General features: G+C 35.2%; 1 protein-coding gene across 1 annotated transcript; it reads right to left on the reverse strand.

The window, feature by feature from the left end:
- Positions 1-3,634: 3,634 nt before the first annotated feature.
- On the reverse strand, positions 3,635-8,550 carry LOC137707539 (PTI1-like tyrosine-protein kinase At3g15890). The gene is made up of 4 exons (XM_068446425.1): positions 8,087-8,550; positions 7,198-7,345; positions 4,714-4,976; positions 3,635-4,611 (listed from the first exon to the last, which is right to left on the reverse strand). The coding sequence occupies exons 1-4, from the start codon at positions 8,128-8,130 to the stop codon at positions 3,936-3,938; spliced, it is 1,131 nt and encodes a 376-aa protein (XP_068302526.1). The 5' UTR covers positions 8,131-8,550; the 3' UTR covers positions 3,635-3,935.
- Between the last annotated feature and the right edge of the window lie 6,986 nt (positions 8,551-15,536).

Raw genomic sequence — 15,536 nt, forward strand, 5'->3', positions numbered from 1 at the left:
TGATGTTTTGGGTGAGTTTGATGTTGGTCCGTGCGTTGAAGGAAGAAGAAGAAAGAATGGAGGACTCGGGGAGAGAGAGAGAGAGAAGAGACAGAGAAGAGATAGAGGGAGAGGGAATCACGGGAGAGGGAGAGTGGTGTGTGAGTGTGTGTATGGTCCTACAACACCACACAACTCAACACTAAACGTAAACAAACAAACTAGGGGTAAAATCGTAATTTTCCACGTACGTTAATATGAATCTTGGGACGGGATGTCACAAAACCCGACATAAGTTTTTTTCTTGAATAAAACCCATTGACTAGATTCCATATCAGCAAATTCATTAATTGTGTTTGACTTCACACATTAAAAAAAAATTGGATGCCTAAAATACCCCTATTTGATTTTTTTTTTTATAAACCCTATTTGAATGTTTGATGTACATAATTAATGTCATGCGAATGGAAGGTAAGGGAGAATTAATGATTTTACTAAAAAAAAACATTAATGTTATAAATGCATTGCCTAATATATAATAACATAAAACATGTCTAATATATGTTATTATACATGCTTAATTAAATCAATAAAATTATATTTTACATATTAATGTAGGTAAATTATTTCACACACACACACACACACACACATATATATATATATGCCTAATATATGTAAAATTCATGCAAAATAATTTACCTACAAAAAAAAAAAAATTGATTCAAATAGTGCACCTACTATTAAAATTTTAAAATGTTAGATTGCTTAAAAAAAGAAAAATAATCCACCACCCTCAAGGTAGGGATGGGAACCCGAAGCCAGTAAGCTCCCAAAAGGCCTCGTGCTAGGTAGGGATGGGAATATACATAAAGGATCACTCCCTTGGGCGATGTGGGATCTTACAATCCACCCCCCCTCAAGGGCCCGACGTCCTCGTCGGCACACACACAGCCAGGGTTAAGCTCTGATACCAAATTATCACATCCCAGCCCGAGCCCCCACCACAACCCGGGCTCGATTCCAGATAAAACTCGACATAAGTTTTTTACTGGAATAAAACTCATTGACTAGATTCCACATCAGCAAAATTCATTAATTATATTTGACTTTACACATTTAAAAAATTTCGATGCCCAAAACACCCCTATTTGAATTTTTGATTTACACAATTAATTCCATACAAATTGTAAGGGAGAATTAATGATTTTACAAAAAAAATAAAATAAATTCATTGCATAATATATAATAACAATAAAACATGCCTAATAAATGTAGTAATACATGCTTAGTTAAGTCAATAAAATTATATTTTACATATAAATGTGGGTAAGTTATTTCACACACACACACACATATATATAACAACAACAAAAACATGCATGATATACATAAAACTTCATGCAAAATAATTTACCTACATAATAAAGCAAACCCAAATATATGCAGAATAATATACCTACATAAAAAAAAATGTTATTATTTTATTCAATACTAGTTTACCTATTATTTGTACATATAATAATAAAATGTGCCCAATATATATGATGATACATAGAAAATAAAATACCTACATAATGCAGAAATGTTATTTGATTCAAAATTAATTTACTTGCAAAATAAAGCAATTGTATTTTATTCAAGATTAATTTACCTATTATTTGTACATATATCTTATAACAATAAAATGTGCCAAATATATGTAATAATACATGGAAAATAAATTACCTACAAAATATATGTTATTTGCTCATCATAAATTTAAATATAGGTAGATTAATTAGTTTAATATGTTTGATCGTATATGTAGTATTGTGCATGTATATGTATGTATGTATGTATGTGTATATATATATATATGTGAACATATAGTATATTATATATATATATATAGGGAATTGTTATTGGCACTCCAAAAATCTCATTTTGCACTTCAAACTTTCTATAATTAGAAAGAAAAAAACACTTGTGAGGAGTGTAGAATGAAATTTGTGGAGTACTAATAACAGTTCCCTATATATATATACATATATATATATAGGTAAACTATATATGTGTACATATATATATATATATATATATATATATTAAACTTGTGGTAGTAATATATACATTTGAAGTATATATGTGTGTGATAGGGGTAATAATATGTTCAATAATTATATTTTTATTGTAATTAAGGTGAGTAATAACATTTATTGATTTTATTTTAAATATTGTGGTACAAATTGTAAATATTTTGTAATAATAGGTCAATTACTTCTATACTTGGTAGTCATTTTTAAAATTGGGTTTTGTTAAGATGTTTATAACTTGGTGGGTTTTTGTCTAGGAAATAAGAGTTGTAAGGGTCTGTATCTAAAAAACCCTTTATTTTATTCTTTCCAGATCTCTGCATCTCAAGCACATCAACCCAAAAAAAAAAAAAAAACCCAATTCTTAATAAATGACAATTTGTAAGTTTCAAGGAGCAAAATGGGATCAAAATCGAGTTTCAAGGGGCGTACCTAAAAATAAGCCTATGATATTATATTTAACCCATCCACGTCAACAACTTTAACGGCTATTTGATAGAACAGAAACATGGTAAAGTGGAACAAATATTAAGTTTTAGGGAATAAAATAATGACTTTTGAGTTACAGGTGTCAAAGTGGGTCAAAATCGAGTAGCTCAAAATAAGTCTTAGCTTGGTGCACCAATTCAGACCCACATAATGGAATTTGCTCCAATTCCACTGATAGCAAATCAATCTTAGAGAAAGAGTGAGAGGGAGAGGCTGGGTTGATAGTGAGCAAGAGAGGGGGGAGTCCTCACGGCGAGATGGGGTCGGTAGTGGCAGCATAAACAATGCCAAGAAGTTGTTCTCCTCCTTTTGGGTTTTGGTTCACCATTTTACTATATTCCTCTTTTTTTTTACATATGCATTTTTTTTAATCCATGTAAGTATATTTGATGGCTTTTGAACAAAATTAACAGAATTAAAGCAATGTGAAGTGAGTTTTGAGTTTCATGGAGTAAAATGACGATTTTTGAGTTTCAGAGGTTAAAGACGGATCAAAATCGAGTTGCAGGAGTCAAAGTGGGATCAAAATGGAGCGAATTTGACTGAAGAAATGAAAACATAGTAAAGTGGAATGAATTTTGAGTTTCAAGAAGTAAAGTGATGATTTTTGAGTTACAGGAAATAAAGCGAGATTGACATTGAATTCCAAAGGGCAGAGCTAAAAATAAGCCCCCCCACTTATTACATACACAATTCTAATGGATGGTAAGTATGGCCCTGGCCCTTGCTGTACATAAGCAAAAACCCGCTCAAAATGACGAGATTTTGTATGAACGAGTTTGGCGAGGTCCCTACAACATGTACCACCTACCCTTACTAAGGTAGAGAACCTTCGTAATGAATGCATATTTTTTACATATAGCCACCATATGGATGATGGTAAGCAAGCAAACAACGAGAAGACATGGGCATATAAATCCACGCATCCTTCCTTCTTTATAAGAACAACTAGCATAAGCCCCTTGATAATATTGGGCTTTTCACAGTACTTGCTTTATGCCTTTCCTTCTTAACTTCCTGAGCGAGGAAGGGAATCACTACTAATGTAAAACAGCAAATTGATAACATAGATAAGAACTCAGGATCAACGAAAAATAATTAATTCCTGTTGTGTATTACTGCACCAGGTTGCCAAACAAATAGAGATGTAGTGACTGATGAAAAATGACGGCCAATAAACACTAAAACAGTTATCGTCTCATTGAGATGTTCAAACCAAACCGAAAGAAAAGGGTGAAAGGATAACACGGCACTCACGAAAACACGAAACCAATGCTTGTAGATGAAAAGGCAGCTATAATCCCCGGCCATTCTTACAAATTGACAGCCAGTTCAACCTCATCTTAAGCTTAAATCCAAACCCACATCTATCTACATGTTTTTCACACTTTCTCAGCCATTATGAGCAATCTCAGGCACAGCCTCCTCTTTCAAATCCTTTTTTTCGTATTTCTCCTCTGAGATAAAATCTGAGCTCTCTCCTTCAGCTGCTGTTGCCCCATCATTCCCCTCATTATATTCTGCAACCTGGGGAGTTTTAAATAGTTCGTCATTCTCTAGTTGGGCTAACTTCTCTTTCGATTCTCCCTTCAGAAGATCTACCACCTCTAGCATAGTCGGTCTTCTCTCAGGCCGACTATGAGCACATAGTAGAGCCACAAAGACAACTCTTTTCAGCTCATCCTCTAAATACTTTCCATTGAGTTTGGGGTCCGCTATTTCATCAAACTTCCTCTCACAGGCCAATGGCAGTGCCCAATCAGTAACCGTACGTTTCATTCCTTGACCCACTTTTTCAATGGGTTTCTTGCCACTAGCAAGCTCGAGCAGGAGAATGCCAAAGCTGTAGACATCACAACTCTCTGATGCTTTCCCTAACATAGCATATTCAGGTGCAAGGTAGCCGAGGGTACCTTTAACTCTTGTGGTCACATGTGTAGCACCATCGGGGATTAGCCTGGCAAAACCAAAATCAGCAACTTGAGCCTGGAAATCTGAATCCACCAACACATTGCTAGCTTTGATGTCTCTATGGATTATATGTGGGGTTGCATGATGGTGAAGATAGCTGGATAAATCAAGTTAAAACATTAATATGAGAGAGAATTGCAGAGAGAGGAGAAACAGCTTTTACAGTTAAAGAAAGGAAAAACTTGGGTTCGGCACTTACGCAACTCCTTCAGCAGACCCAATTACAATATTCATCCGCCGGGTCCAATCAAGAAGGCATTCAGCTGAGTGCTGGCCATGAAGGTGGGAAAGCAAGCTCAAATTTGGCATGTAGTCATATACAATTAAACGCTCTTGCCCTTCTGCACAATAGCCACGTAAACTGAGCAGATTCTTGTGTCGAACTCGTGCCAGGATCTCAACCTCAACAGCAAACTCCATGTCTGCTTTGTCACTCCAGGCTTTTAACCTTTTAACTGCAATCTGCATACACGTTGGTAAACATTATATGCAATTGCACTGATTATGATCTAGCGAAGAACAAATTTAGGGAAAGTCAATCAAGCATACCACATAATTGTAAGTGTACAAAAGTTTAATGCCTGAGAAAATTGTTAAGGTGGTCTTTTGAGGAAACTGCTTTTACAACAACCTGGCTGGCTCTAGACAAGATGCTATGCGTTCGCCAGTTAAGAGACAAACAAACAAAAAACATTATCAACTGCTTTTAGAACAACCTGGCTGGCGATGCTATGCATTCACCACTTCAGAGACTCAAACCAAAAAAAAATTTTCAACTGCTTCTGAAGGCTGACTCGAGATGGTAAAGAAACATCCAATGAAAGACTTATTTGATTCTAGTCATAAAGAAAATCTGGACAAAGAAAGGCTTCCCTTTCTCCTATATTTAATATTTTTTAGGCGTAATAAAAGCTTTGATTTCAAATCTTTGGTTTTTGAAGGCAGGGTATCTTCACCTACTCAATAGAGTCAATACTTAATATTTAGCATAGAGTCGGACATAGTAAATATTAGAGTGACTCTAACGAATTCTACATGGAATTAAACTGGCTTAGATTTATCATTTGCATGATTTTTTCAGAAAGAGTAATGGACTTTAGTAATTGTGTACATGATATAATTTTTTAAAGACATGTTCTCTCTCAGATAGCTAGATCATCATGACGGTGGAATGGCTTGAACCAAGCAATCTGGTAGTTGCAGGTGCTGCAGGTGCAAACCGCAGATATAGCCTCTCTAGATATAATATGGCTGAAGGCAGCATATGCCCTGCTCTCCCAGACCCGGCATTGGCAGAAGCCTTGTGCACTTTGTCACCTTTTAGCTAACAGTATGTATATCTAATATACCCAAATATTGGAACTGTTGATATGGTTCTCAATTGGAAAGTGACACTGATGGGTAGAAGATAATGATTTGAAAAATCATTATCAACATACATCAAGCATGCCTCATTGTAAGCAGCTATTAGTCAACCTTAAGAGTTTGCAGCATTAGCGCTCATCGGCTAATGACAATGAAAATCGGCTTGCTTCATTTTTAGTAAAATTGGATAGGCATAATACCCCACCCATGGTACATGTATAAATACTATCTCCGTATTATATTCTCAGAGGGTAGATTCTACCGGCTGAATATAAGGAAGATCCTTGAAGTATCATGCAAACATTTTGCACAACAGCAATAATGGTTTCACTTGTTTTGAGGACTAATCAGCACCATAACTCCTGTACTTCCCTAGTAGTCTTCTCTTTCACAACCTAATCTTTTCACTATATTTCAAATGCACCGACAGTTTCTTTGCAAAGGCAAATCCTTATATTTTATCAATAAACCATTAAAAAAAACGTAAAACAGAAACTCCGAAAATCAAGAGTAGGGCTTGAGAGAGAGGAAAGAAAATCCTATTCCCTAATAAACTCACCCACACAAAAAGAGGACCTTAACTGGGCAGTTTTCAGATGTTTGTTGGTTGTTACAAAAAGAAAAACCTAACTCGAACTTTCACAGTTTACAAATCAATATTTATTAAGAAGATCATATCAGTGGTTCATAGATAGAGCATATGAGTGTTTTGTCCTTACAAGAAAAGAGTCCAAATCTTGACATCCCTATACCTATGTCATCCTCCTATAGAGAAAAATTGGTCACGTCTATCGTTTTTCAAAGATGAGAGTACATTTCTACGAATTCTGTTATATCTACAAGCTCTTGAACACTGAATTGGTCCCTTCATTAGGCCTAATCCAAACATTTGATCTAAACCTAGCACTAAAACGTCATGAAATTATATTTAACCACATAAGCCAGCTTTATGTCATCCTTCTAAATTCATAATAATACCAATTCAGAAATTGAATTACTCCAGAATGCCAAAGAACCTTAAATTTCCTCTAAATCAAGCAATATAAGAAATAAAATTACATTTCCAAAATCTATAAATTTAATGGATTAAACAGTAAATATACTAAATGGGACTTCAGCCATCGAAACTAAAACTCAACCAACAGTACCCTTTTCCATTATGGACGTTTTTATAAATCAAGAACAATGCCTAATCTCTGTTCTTTCACAAAAAGACAAAATTACCAAGATTGATAATTATATACTGTTAAAGTTAACTAAGTAACCAACAGAGATAAGAGTAAAAATATAAACATAAACTGAAAAAGTTAGTGATTACTTGTGATCCATCCCAGAGCTGACCCCAGTAAACACTTCCAAATCCCCCCTCTCCAAGTTTGTTGTCATAATTAAAATTGTTTGTTGCTGCGTGCAGTTCCTTCAAGGAAAAGACCCTCCATGTTGGCTGCTTCTTTCCTCGTACTTTTCTGCGCATCAGATTTCCATCAAATCAAATTGAATGGGAGATATATACCAAATTAGGTGTTTTAGTGAATCAATATTCTTCACAGCAAACAACGAACTGCTCTAAGCAGACGTATAATAGCAGAAAGCCTGCTCTACTACTAATAAACGAACCAAAATCAACCCAAAATCCATAGCAAAGAGGCCAGCTAATAAAAGCCAGCTCTACTGCTCGACTACTCGATACCCTTCTCTTGGTTGCTGGAGAAAATGGAACTAAAAAGATGCATTGACTGCTAAATGATTGTCTGTGGCCAAGTCATTAGAAACAGGACAGAACAAAAAACCAAGCATAGTCAATTCCTAGATGCCTGTTTGTAATATTTTTTACTGGGTTGTTAAGATCCCACTCAACACTAATTCTTCACCCTTTCCTTTTCCTTTTCATTCGAAACCGACAATTCGACATTTGAATTAATAAACTCCCCTTTCCTTCTCTGTTGATCTTAGCTAAACCCAGAATGCAAATCCTCCATTCAAATCGCAAACCCATAAAAATATTAAAATCTGAGAGAAACCCAGAACCTAAAATCACCTCAACTTTCATTGTATCATCCAAATAACCCTATCACAAGATTTTCTCCAAATTAGAATCGACTACTAATTAAATAATAAAACAATTTTCTTAAAGCAAACCAACCAACATAAATAATCAAAACCAAAATTATCTAATTCAGCTGGGAAATAAACAATGATTAACATACCGAGAAAATCCCCCTCTGCAACAAAACATTAGACGAAAAGCCATAGCCAAACTCCCACCAACAAAACTCGATTATTCAGTCAATCAGAAAACGCCCCACAAACCCAAATCAACTCATTTTTCTTCTCTCCTACTTTTCCAAGCTCCCTTCTGTTTCTTCTTCCTCTGGGTCTTCTCAACTCTCTCTCTCTCCTCCCTCTCTCTCTCTAGCTTGTTGCAGAGTGGAGCTGACGGAAAATGTAAAGCCGAAGCCGACGAAGAGGATGAGACGATACCAAGCTTGGAGCTTCGGTCATTGGGTCTGGTTCGGTGGGCAAAAAGCTGCAGTCTTTTTGTGCGAATGCTGCGCTTTTCTTTGAGAAGCTGAATGATAACCCCTTAACAGACGGGATTTGCAGAAAGTCCACACCCTTCTTCCTGAAGCTTTCTTTTTCTCTCGTGTGTTTTTTCAAGTTTTTGGTCCACTTGTTACCATTTTCTTCAATTTCTTTTAATTTCAAACCGCACCCAATTTATTATTTTTCAAAGCGCACCCAATTACGTTTGTATTTAATATTTTTACTTAATTTATTTACGGTTTTGCCATTTTTCTATGATTTACTAGGAGCATTTTTGCTCCCCACTTATAAATTATAGTGTATGCTCATTATACATCTAATATTTGTCACGTGTCATTTCACTTAATTCGAATTTTTTTACTTGAAAAAGTAACATTTAAGGGAAAATTAACTAGAATTCGGTAAAATAACACGTAACAGATGATTAGGTGTATGTAAGCTTACCATAGTTTATGGTTGTGAGCAAACATGATCCTCTTTTCTACTTTTTTTAGCAGTGGTTACTAATTTTGTAATAAAAAACAAAATAAGAAGTTAAAAATTTCAATTACGGATTATTTATGTATTTTTTGACTAGTGAAAACTCAAAATAATTATGACTCCCATAAAATAAGAAATTATAAGTTTGTCCAATATTTTAAACCAAACCACCGTCGCGTAATATTTATATTATAATTGTGTATTTATTTAATCATGTGATATTCATACTAAAATATATGTATCTATTTAATAACGTTATATTCATATTATATGACTAATTTATTATATATTTAAAATATAATTTACTTATATTATAATATATGAACTAATAACAGTCCGGGTTATGACACTCGAAGATGTGTCTCAACTTCTTTCATAACAAACACTCACTCACTCTGTCATTCACCCCTCGAATTAAGCTCAGAGAGTGAAGCGAAACTTTAGTCGCATATTACTTTTGACTTAAAGGGTGACTTTCTTGGAAATAATTGAATTTGGGGCCGATACATTACTGTTCCAACTGCCTACTCATAATTAAGGGTTAGTTTGGAATAAAAGAAGGAAAGTAGTTATACATGACTGTTACAATTAATACCATTATTAAAATATGTTATTATTCCTATGAATTTGGCTTTAATCTAGAAATTTATGTTTTAACTCAGAAATTTATGTGTTAAATTTTTAACTTGAGATTATTAAAAAATAAATTTATGATAATATCTTTCTTAAAGTAGATTTAAAAAAATAATTATGTAGACTATCCTAATTTAATTTTATGAACATTTTAACCTAAAAATATTTAGATGCCGATAAATACTGAAAAATAACTAACCGACATCATGAAACTCGTGGAGCATTATGAAATAATATGAAACACATAAAATAATTTTTTTACTTACTTTAGCCGTTGAATTTAAATTTGGATGGTTGGATGGTTTTTTTTTTTTTTTTTTTTTTTACCGTTAAAGTTTATCATATTAGATGTTAGTCGTTGGATGCAATAAATTTATAAAAAGAAAACTAAAAAAAATGCACATATTTGGTGGGCCCACCCCACTAACTCATGGGGAATCTTTGTAACAATCCGTCCTTAATTTTACGATTTTATTAATTTTAAATGTGTGTATTGACCAAAAGGCCCCTAAAGGCGAGATTGTTGACTTTCATTGATCGTCATTTCATGCCGCGTATGAGCTATTATTTTACCGTATTCTCTAAGTACTCGACGTCACGAGCGTGTAGACGCAAGCAAAATCAAATTCGGAGTTACAACGAAGATTTTATGAAATTATGAAGATGAGGGGTAATCTAGTAAATTTACTATTTTGGATAAATTGTCCCTCATCATTTTATTAATTTCTGTTGATATTTTTGTAAGCCAACGGGGCCCACGCCCATTCCTCCCGTGTCCCAATTTCTCCAAATCACCACTCATTTTCTGCCACCTCACCTTACTCTCTTCTCTCTCAAACTCTCGCTCATCTATTTTCCCTTTCGTCTCTCTCTCTCCCTTTGTTCACTGGTGAAGGCATATTAGGACTAGAGTAGTCCTAGGCTTACCCTCACTTGTAAAAATAAGATTAGTATTGCACCTTGCTTTGCAACCTGTGAAGTCTAGACTTTTAGGTTTGGCTTTCCTTGATAACATTGTAATTATACCACATGCTCAATTTAGCTTTAGGCTTTTCTCTATTTATGGGTTGTGTCTACTAGGAAGAAATTTTCAAAGATGTGGCACATCTCACTTCAAAAGGTTTGCTCATGCATGTGCATTTCACGTCTACATTCCTGTTTCATTCTGACTAGCTTAGTTGTCTAGTCAGCCGTGTGCACGAATTTCCAGCAAGCTGGGCACGCAATTTAAGACTTGCCCACATGTGCTAACAGACAACTTTATGGCGAATGTCTATTTTTCACCCTTGACTTTTCAAATCCTTTTGAAGCTTGACACGTGTCCTATGGGTTGAAAAACAAACCAAAGCGTTTTGGGTTAAGATCCCTAGCTGGGTCATTGTTTCTTTGGGGGTTTTAGATCAGATTTCCTAGTGAGAGAAAAAGAGAAAATGGCATTAAGGCCTCACCTTCCTCCTTGTTCTTGATTTGTGAAACCTTAGTTGCAAAACCTTCTTACATGCATTAAGCACCCAATCATTGAAGAATAGGGTTGCATTGTCTTTGGTTTTACATTAAATTTGTGGTCAAGTGTTTCTAGTTTCAAATCTTTAAAACTGACCCATTTTAGGATTCTCGTCAGTTTCTTCCTTCAACAGTTTGACTGAAGAAACTGACTATATATCATTGCGAAATCTTTAAAACTGACCCATTTAAATCTAGATCTATATATCATTACCATATCATCATATGCATAGTTTGTGTGTTGGTCTCAATGCCACAAGGTGAAGAGCTCAGGAGGAGCTGCCACTTCGTGAAGACTGAAGGAATCCATCTTGTGTGCGGCAAGGTTGCACAAAGGTACAAGCAGCTCCGTAGATTAGGATCTAGGAATTGAGCTTGTGTGGTTACTTTGTAAGAACCTTGATTATACTAGTGGATTGGACTTAGTGGAGAGTCCCCGGTTTTTTAACCCAAAGGTGGGTTTTTCCGACCAAAAACATCTTGTGTTCAAAGTTATTTATAGTGTGCCATATATCTCACATACCTACATGCTACATGTATCACTGGAACATTTAATTAGTATGCGCTCACAATCTTGCTCACTTGACAAGTTAATAACTTGGAACGAACTAAGGTCATGCTGACTTGGATAGATTTTGGTATTTGAAATTGGTTATTAAACCTTTGATTTATCGACTAACAAATCTATCTTAGTTGACTAGCAGGCTTGACTAGTCAATCTAGCAGATTATCATTTTTATATATAGGATATTCCGCCTGGTACCGATTTCACAACCCTTCCCAACACTTTAAACAAATCCAATCATTACTTATTTTTAATCCAACAAATTTCATCCCAAATTAAGTATAATATTTTAAATCGTCATTTATCACAAACTAATAACATTTAAATTAAACCCATTATTCACTTTTAATTATTAAAAAAAAAAAAAGTGTCTTTCACTTTTTGTTTTCCCCTATTCTTCTTAAGTGTCGTATATTTAACCATTTCAAATCCCAAATTTATAGATTAAAGAACACTCAGTATGTAAAACTCTAATATCCTTTATAAAACATTTGTTTCTATTCTATCCTACCTCTTACCTTAGTTTTAGAGTTGCAAATTTTTAGTAATTCTCTCTGTTGAGTTTAATAATTCTTTCAATAGTGCAGATGACATCATGCAACGGTCTTAGAATATGAAATTTATCGAGGATAATTATGACTACTATGAATGAATAAAATTATATGGATATGTTAATTTTGACTATATAATTACTTGGATGTATATTATGATGTTTTGCATTTGTAATTTTATAACCACTATTCATTTTTTTCTTCTATATTTGTATGAGGCCCCTCTTCACAAGAAATCCTAGCTCACCAGTGCCTCCGTTAGCCTTCTTTCCATCTCGGACGTAGGCCGAGACCAAGCCCAACAACCACCATATTACCACTCTTCCTCTAGCGAACCACCTAGACCACCATCACTTCCCCTAACGTGCTCAGGACACTAGGTTGATGGTTCGAACTACATAGTGGCCACTGCCATTATTCATGATTATTCCGGCGATTTCTCGTCGTTTTCGACAAAGGTGAGTCTCAGAACTCCCTCAATCTTTCTCATCTCGCTATCCTAAGTCTAATAAGGTTAGATGTGCGTGTTGGTGATGTTTTGGTGCAGGAAATACCTTAGAGACCCTTTCTTTGTTTTAGGGTTTAGGATGAGAATCCAACGGCTTTCGACCCGTTTTCCAGCCATCTTTGGCCACGGTAGGACCAAATACTAGTATAACTCCTTTCCTCTCCTCTTAAGCTTCAATTTGGTTGGTAGAATGTGAAAAATGGTTGAGATTCAAAATTTTTCGGCCAAACCAGCCCAGATCCGGCCTTCTTTTTCGTTAGGTTTGGCATGTGTGACCCACGAGCCCAAACGGGTCAACCCGACCCAATACAAAAAGAAAAAAAGAAAGCCCAAGCCCAAACCCGAATCCGACCCCATTTAGGAATCTGGCTTTAACAGAGCATTCCATCCTCAGATGGAATATTCCGTTAAAGTTAACTGTTGGTCGTTAGTTGACTTTTTTGAAATTTTCTCGGAAACCCTTATAGGCTAATTTCAACGTCCTAAGTCTGTTTTTGACATCTATTTAGTGAAATTCCAAAGTTTTAACGTAGTTGACTATCGGGGCGGTTCAATTGACTTTTTAGGGTTGATCATTAACTTTCGTTGACTTTTTACGAAAAGTTGTCTGAGACCCTTCTTAGCGTATTTCAATGCCCTAATTCCAAATCCACACTTCATTTTTCCAAATTTAATCATTTTAGTTGAGTTTTACTGATGGGTCCCAATATTATGCTTAGGTGCGATTACTATCGAAAAGTCTGGCTTTCCTAGTTCGAACGGGTTGCAGCCTCGCAAGTATCTGTGAGTGGGTCTTTTCTTTTATATAGTATATATATTTTTTTAGTTTCTACATACATATTTAATAATGAAGTTTCTACATGGTTGCCATAATTAAATTAACATTTATAAAAAAGGTCGTAATGTTGAGAATAATGAAATTATTCTAAATCCTGTGAGATGAACAAGTATGCGTACTATTATAGGATGCCTTAATTATATTTGTGGCCAGGAATAGTGTTATGTTGGCTATAATTATCGATTTACTGTTACATGATCATAATTATGTTATCCGCTCATCGTATGCTACGTTGATGTCTGTACTCGCCCAGGCTAGGACCAGGCTTCACGTGTATGTTCACATCGCACCGACAAACTCACTTTCGATCCATATCTTGTCCTAGATTGATATAGGCAATTGGGACTCGTATGTGACATGCATAGCGCCAGTCTTCACGTGATTGTAGTACTAGAGCATAAATCATTTTTACACCTGGTCTTGTTCATGTCAGAATACTTCTGCATGAATTCGTGTGTCAGCATACGTCGATGAGCACCTGTTAGTATATGTTCGTTTATTCGAGATATTGTGATTATTGAATGTTATGTGTTTATTTACGAAATATTATTAAGTATTGCATTCTCGATGATATTACTGTTTACGGTAAGTATTTTCATACTATATGTAGTATACTATATTTGGAAACTATACTTGTTTCACAGCGAGGGGTTATACGTTTTCGAAAAAGATTTTACTAAGCTTTATTTTTAGGCTCACTTGCCCTTATTTTTCGCCCCTCCAGGTTTAGTGGCAAAGCTTTCGTGTCAACAAGGATTCTTGGCAAACATTGGTTTAGGAGAGTACCTTTGATGGTATAATTCTTATCCTACTTTTACTATACATTACTTATGCTCTGACATCATGTGTGAATTAGGTTCAATCAGCTCACATGCGCACTCTTGCATTTAGGCACTTTAGGTTTAAATTTATTCACATTTTCCACCTCGTTACACTTTATAGCTTTGTCACCTTTTGGGTGTTGGCCAGCACAGCTCGATTCAAAGTCAAGATGGACATTTCGGGTCGGGGTGTGCCAATTTTGGCTTAAATTTGCCCCAAAAATGAGTTTTGGGTTAAAACTCATATTTGCTTTAAGGGTTGGAGCAAGTTGGGGTAAATTTAGAGCCTAAAATTTGAGTTTTACTCCAAAAGTTAGAGTAGGTCTTAGTGAGGTTTCCTTTGTTTCCAATAGTGACAAAATATAGAAAACTTTATAAAACAAGGGCAGTGTCCCACAATGCTAAAATGTTTAAATGTATACATTTCATAACTTGTCAATTAAATGATTAAAAAGTCATTATGTACTTTGTCTTTCTCTCCAACGCAAAGTTCTAAAAGACATTAGACACTTGTTGGGCGACGGGTTAGGGTCTAGAGTCTAGGCGGCTGAACGGAACTTAAGTGGAGTTTAGAGGGATTTAAATAAATTATAATCTATTGTCTGTCAGTCGAGACATTAGTAAGACTAAAGAGGGCCAATTTGACTTTGGAAAATTCAGAATTGTGAAATAATGTGCTAATTTGACTTTGGAAATGCTGTATGACAGATAATTGATTGGATCACTGACATCCATTTGTTCTGGGGTTTAGGATTGTTTCTCTACCAGACAACTTAGACTTCATATCTTCAACCATCGTGCCAGAGTGTTTCCCGTGGAGATGGTTTAGAAGCTGAAACACTGAGTTCTTTTTTTTTTTTTTTTTTTTTTTTTCCTTTGTTTTAGTGAAGAACGGCGAATATAACCCAAAAGAGAAAACTACAAAACAACAGCAAAACTAGGTCGAGGGACTCTAGCAGCATCATCAATGAGATCTGGTCTAATCCAATCGGGAGGCTCATCAAAGACAAGAACGCAAATATCCATATTAAAACTCCAATTAGCCAACTAATCCACCACAATATAAACACCGAGTTCTTTTTCAATCAAGCGAACTGGGTAATTCAAGCAGAGCACCGATTTCATGTTTCTTTCTTGGCCTTTAGGGTCGAATGACAGTATTCGGTAGATCTGTGCTGTTTCTGCATATGTTTTTGTACATGTTTTAGCTGTGT

The sequence above is a fragment of the Pyrus communis genome, chromosome 11 (assembly GCF_963583255.1).
Source record: "Pyrus communis chromosome 11, drPyrComm1.1, whole genome shotgun sequence".
Classification (NCBI taxonomy): domain Eukaryota; kingdom Viridiplantae; phylum Streptophyta; class Magnoliopsida; order Rosales; family Rosaceae; genus Pyrus; species Pyrus communis.